This window comes from Phaseolus vulgaris, chromosome 7 (genome assembly GCF_000499845.2).
Source record: "Phaseolus vulgaris cultivar G19833 chromosome 7, P. vulgaris v2.0, whole genome shotgun sequence".
In the NCBI taxonomy this organism is placed as follows: Eukaryota; Viridiplantae; Streptophyta; class Magnoliopsida; order Fabales; family Fabaceae; genus Phaseolus; species Phaseolus vulgaris.
In genome coordinates, this window is record NC_023753.2 from 6,225,094 (window position 1) to 6,231,283 (window position 6,190).

At 34.4% G+C, this 6,190-nt stretch overlaps 1 protein-coding gene across 1 annotated transcript; it reads left to right on the plus strand.

The window, feature by feature from the left end:
* Positions 1–228: 228 nt before the first annotated feature.
* On the plus strand, positions 229–5,491 carry LOC137828029 (E3 ubiquitin-protein ligase XBAT33-like). The gene is made up of 10 exons (XM_068634428.1): positions 229–945; positions 1,067–1,126; positions 1,483–1,554; positions 1,770–1,954; positions 2,380–2,540; positions 2,621–2,679; positions 2,761–2,807; positions 2,892–3,035; positions 4,147–4,238; positions 4,582–5,491. The coding sequence occupies exons 1-10, from the start codon at positions 769–771 to the stop codon at positions 5,121–5,123; spliced, it is 1,539 nt and encodes a 512-aa protein (XP_068490529.1). The 5' UTR covers positions 229–768; the 3' UTR covers positions 5,124–5,491.
* The last annotated feature ends 699 nt before the right edge of the window (positions 5,492–6,190 follow it).

The following is a 6,190-nucleotide window of genomic DNA, read 5'->3' on the forward strand; positions in this document are numbered from 1 at the left end:
TAGGTTCAAATATTTAGAAATTGGACAAAACATTGAAATATGATTAAACATTTGAAACCCCATACAATGAAAAAGCTTTGGAATCACACAACTTTCAAATTGCTTGCCACAAGTAGTTCTTATTAGCCCAAATTATTATGTTAATTTCAGAACATTCAAATGACATAAATCCTTATCCCTTTAATTGACCACAACTTTAAGTTGAGAAGATAATTCCTTTAGAAAATGAAAGCAATCAGAATAAAGAAAAAAAATATGATTGAGCACAGAAAAGGGGTCATATATTATCATTTATGAGTGTGATGGGCCATCCACTTTAAGTCCCCAGAAACCAGAACTCTCTAACAATTAAAATTAAAAAAAAAAAATACTTTGATTTTTTTGTTTTGTGTTGAGAACCAATATTGTTAAACTTTCTTTACTCAATTAAATAAAATTGATTAACCCTTTGTTGATAAATTTCAAATTTGTTAATGAAGAACTATTGAATTGTATTAATTTGATTAAAGAGAAAAAGGAGAACAAAGGTGGTTGTGGATCCAACAATGTAAAAGAAAAGTAGAGAGGAAGAGAAGGTAAAGTTTAGAAGCAAGCGTATTGATTGCAAACTGTGTATGTTCATTTATTTATTTTTTGCTGATTTGGGTGTTGAGACAAAACAAAAGCAAGAACAAGAAAGAAGCACGAACACAACAGCAAACACAACACAACACAAGTTGGTTGAACCTTCCACGTCAGCTTAGTGAAACGTTGCGTGTTGGTTGAGAGATGGGAAATTCATTCGGGTGTTCGGCCTCCGGCGAGAGGCTGGTGTCGGCGGCGAGGGACGGCGACTTGGTGGAGGCGAAGATGCTTTTGAAATGCAACCCCTGTCTTGCCAAGTATTCAACATTCGGTGGCCTCAATTCCCCTCTCCATTTTGCAGCAGCCAAAGGCCATAACGAGGTCTCCTAATTTCACTATCCACACATATCAAATCTACTGTGACCCTTTTACTTTCTTTATTTATTGAATTTTGTTTTCTCTTTATTTGTTTGTTTATTATTCTCTGTTGGGGTTCCGTTAGATTGTGGCATTGTTGCTGGAGAATGGAGCTGACGTGAATTCCAGAAATTATTGTGGCCAGGTGAGATTTTCTTAATTTTGTGAATATTGGTTTTGATTTGCAAACAAAAAATAAATAAAAAAGCATCATGTGATTACAGATTGGTCAGATGGTTATACTTAGTTTAGTGTAGAATTTTTCGATATTGGAGTATTCCATTTTGGGTAGGATTCTGTTCAGTGAGGCGAGTTGCTGTCTGTAAGGAAGCATAGATAGAGTCTTCATTGTAATAAGCAATTAGATTGATGGATCTGGTGTCAATGCAATAGAAGAATGATAACATAATTTCTTTGGATATGTTCACCCTCCCCCTATATGTTTACATTTATATCTTTACTAATTTGATAGTATGGTTTACCTTGGTTCTTGATTTGAAGACGGCCTTGATGCAAGCTTGTAGATATGGGCACTGGGAAGTTGTACAGACACTTCTACTCTTCAGATGCAATGTGAGTCCGATTTTATTTTATTTTTCCCCTCTAAACTTTTCTAGGTTACACCATATGTTTGTATTTACTATACCACTTAGATAGCTAGGCATAGCGTTGATTTAAGAAACTACCTGCTAAGTGGGACTTCATTACTTTGTTTGTGTGTAATTTCTTCTTTTTACATGGTAAAAGTTGATTTCAAAATCACTTGGTTGTTGTCTATTACATAACAGGTTATGAGGGCTGATTACCTTAGTGGGAGGACAGCTCTTCACTTTGCAGCTGTGCATGGGCATGTAAGATGTATTAGACTTGTTGTGGCTGACTTTGTACCAAGTGCACCTTATCAAGCTATACATGCTTGCACAAATATTGACAAGGATGGTGGATCAAATGTGAAAGGCAAACATGAGCATAGGTACTGTTTCCTTTTCATCATTATCTATTTCCCAAAACAAGATGTCTTTTTTTTTGTATTAAACCGTAAACCCAAAACAAGATGTCATTGTAGTGAATTTTGTATGGTATAATTTCCATTTGGCTAATAGGGTTGAATGATTGGTTTGACAGTATGTAATATGCTTTTATTTATTATCTTTGTATATTTCATTTGTTAGTTTGATTTTTCTCAAGTGTCTTTCATATGCAAGTACATGATTAGTTCCATATGAATAAACATATCTTAGACAAAAAAATTTGCAAAATTATGCATTTATTGGGGGAATGATGACAATGAGATTTTGTTTGGTGCTTGCTGTTATGAGTGATTTAAGGCCTGACTTTACAAGAGCTTTCTTTTAGGTTTGTTATATTCTTGCATTTATTTACTTTATTCCAGTGCAGTGCCCTGTCCAAGTTTGTAAATAAGACTGCTGATGGTGGTATCACTGCACTTCACATGGCTGCGTTAAATGGGTACTTTGATTGTGTACAACTTCTGCTTGATCTTAACGCAAATGTGTCTGCTGTGACATTTCATTACGGAACATCAATGGATTTAATCGGTATGTCTTTTATTAAATGTGCTAAATATCTCTTAAGGTTGCTTTCCCCCCTTCAACATAACTTATGTGATTTGATCTAGGGGCTGGAAGTACTCCATTGCATTATGCTGCTTGTGGAGGCAATTTAAAATGCTGTCAGGCAAGAGTTGATTTAGCTTCGATTTTAATATGCCTTGTGGCCTTTTCCTTTTGAAATTGGAACTAATGTTATTCTTTTCAGATTCTTGTTGCACGAGGTGCAAGCCGGATGGCCTTAAATTGCAATGGGTAAGATGTTGTAAATGTTTATTTAGTGCAAACTTTCATTTGCTTGATATCATATTGATACAAATTTGGGCCTTTTCCCCCTAGGTGGCTTCCTCTTGATATTGCTAGGATGTGGGGGCGTCATTGGCTTGAACAATTACTGGCACCCAGTTCTGATACCACTGTACCTACATTCTCTCATTCAAATTACTTGTCCTTGCCTCTTATGAGTGTGCTCAACATAGCTAGGTATTTTGCAATCCTCTGTTTCTGTTTCTCCAAGTCAACCCAACTGTTTTTCATGTGGAATGGAAACCTATATAGGTAATGAAAATAACAGACAGCTAGTGAAAGATTTGTGTATATTTTTTGCAGATTATTTGGGACCATAATTCCATTGAAAAAAAAAGTAAAGTAATTTAGGTAAGGCATGTATAACATCGATCATCCCTCATTTAGATAAGAAAAGGAGAACTTGTGACCCATCAGTGTGGAACCTTGATTTACACATAATTAAAAAATGAATTATATATTACAAGACAACCTTAAACTTTGGTTCACTTTGTAAGATTACATAAAGAGAAACCACACCTTTTGAATATCCACGACTATTTGAAATTATGAATGGGCACCTATATTTGCTCTTTGATCGGTTTCTCTATCCAATGTCAATTTTCAACTTTGTGTAAATGCCCCAGAAAATTTAGATTCTCGAATTATCATTAAAAATGGTAAACGAGTGAAGTCAGGTGCAATTAATGTTGATGGGAAAGGATTTAGATTCTAAAAGTTTCACAGAGAAAAGAACTTTGTAGATTTTTCTGTGGTTAGCATAGGGAATTCTATTGAAATGGAAATTGAAGGGTCGATGGAAGTATTTGAAAATAAAAGAATGTTGGACTGGTTATATAATGTAAATGACAATGGAATTGGGTTAAATAATCTATGAAAAATAAATTCCGGTGAATTTTAAACAAAATAAGGCAATGCAAATGAGTTGACTATTACATTATGAGAAGTTGAATATTATATCAGAACTGTGTTGACTGCCATAGTTGGCATTTGATGCACCTTCAATGTTGATTGATAATATAAAAATATACAAGTGGAATGAAAATTTGGAATGTCTATGGACATGAACCGATATTTTGAAAGTAAATTTTATCTTGCATTTTGTGTTTACTGCAAAAATTTATTTATAAAATCTGCTGTAACTAAATCTAAATTGTTGTCTAACCTAGCCTCACGGATTTGTCAATTTATGTTAGCTCAAAGATATTTTTGTTGTTAAATATTAACGATAGTGGAAGACTCGTTCCTATAATGAAAAATGGCTAAGATTGATTTGAAATAACTGCAGAGAGTATGGATTACAATCATCTACAGGCTCCTCTGATGAGATTGACTTTTGTGCTGTATGTCTGGAGAGACCTTGTTCAGTGGCTGCTGAAGGTATTATTTTCTTTATCTTTTGAATATATGTTGCATGCCTTCTCTTTGTAAACATCTAATAAACTGCATCAGTTAAAAGTGAACCCAGTTCCTAATTCCTAAGGCAGTGACTATGCGAGGAAGTAAGGACTACTTTCCAGAATCCAAAAAATACAGTCTGAAATATCATTCAGAGTATAATAAGCTACTATATATACCTCTCTGTGTAACGGGTTCTCATCTTCTGATACCATATTTTCTTCCTTTTTCCTTGACAAATTTTCAAGATTCTGGTATTAGAGTTTGAAAAACGTATTCATTTTTGCATAACAGCTTAAGTGATATCATTAGACCATACTTGCAGGATGTGGGCATGAGCTTTGTGTAAGATGTGCTCTTTATCTTTGCTCAACAAACAATGCTTCTTCTGAAATGGTTGGCCCTTCGGGCTCTATCCCTTGCCCTCTTTGCAGACATGGAGTTGTCTCTTTTGTCAAGTTACCAGGTTCCCAAGCAAAAGAAAATAAGTTACACATGTCTCTGGGTCTGTGTACCCCTTGCATGCTACATCCACGTGACCTAGATCAACCATCCCTCTCTCATACACCGGATATTGGAAGAAATCGTGTAGCTTCTGTTCCTTCAGAAATACTATGCCCCGTCACTTGTAGTCCATTCCCATCTATGGCAATTCCCCTATGTACCTGCAATGATGGTCCATGTCCATCATTTGAACCCCGAGAAGTAGAAACACGAGATGAATCACCTCATCACTCTCAAGCATCAACAATGGATCAGGATAAAATTGAAGGGCCAAGATTGGATAAAACAACTTGCTCTAGCATGTTTTGGGGTAGAAGAAGTTGCAGCAGGGAGAACCAATGCAATTCAGAGATAAATGCTTGACTCGTATGGTGCTTGTATGATCCACTCTTGTGTTGTGGATGCATGGTATGGTACGCTTAGACCAACACTGTAATCCACAGTTGCCTTATTAACTAGCCTCAAACAGTGGAACTCGGGATATCCCTAGAAGAGAAAAACTGCCCTGCAGATCTGCTTGGCTGCATAGGCTCTATGCTATAGGTGATACATATAATTCTGGTGTTTCAGCAACACAGCCACCCTCTGGATATTCTTTTCTGATATTTAGAGAGAGTGTGTAATTAGTTTCGGTTTCTTAAGATTGTTATTGTGATTTATTGTAATTGGATACCAAAAAAGAAAAAAGTGTCTATTAAGGGAATACCGTATGCTTTTTATAGCATGTATCACATTTGGAGCATCTGTATATTATGTTTGTGATGAATTTTATAAGTTTACAGAGAGCGAAGTTGGGGACTGAAACTTGGTGATGAACTTATGAAAACCTGTTTCTGTGGAGTTTAGGGTTTATCTCATTGATATTGCGCTGGTGAAATAGTATTTAAAGCTTGCTAGTTTAGTTATTTGTTTGACAAACTTATCAGATTTACCACAAAGGAGGGAGAGACGATGAAAAAATAAATAAAAGAAAAAAGAAGAGTATGGTTATTTAGTTTGAAAGAAAATAGATTTAAGAAGAAAAAGATGAAGTGGAACTCACATTATTTTTTTTCGTGCTATAATGCGAATAAATATGTGGAAATTTTGTTTGTGCTGCATGTCCCTCCAAATGCATTTCCATATTTTACTTTGCACATTATGCTTTTATGTTTTTTTAATTGTCAATGATAATAAATATAAACTCTTAAAAAATAATATTATTTAACATAAAATTTCCAAAACAAAATTTCTGAAACATGCTTATAAGAATACATTAAATGCATTCTAAAACGAGATATTTGAAACCGAATTCTAAAATATACATAGATACTTTTCAGAATAAATTTTCCAAAACATAAAATACTTTATAGAATTTATATTCTATAATTAACTTTTTATAATAGAATTTTCATAATAATTTTTTCAAAATATATATAATAGCTTTTGGA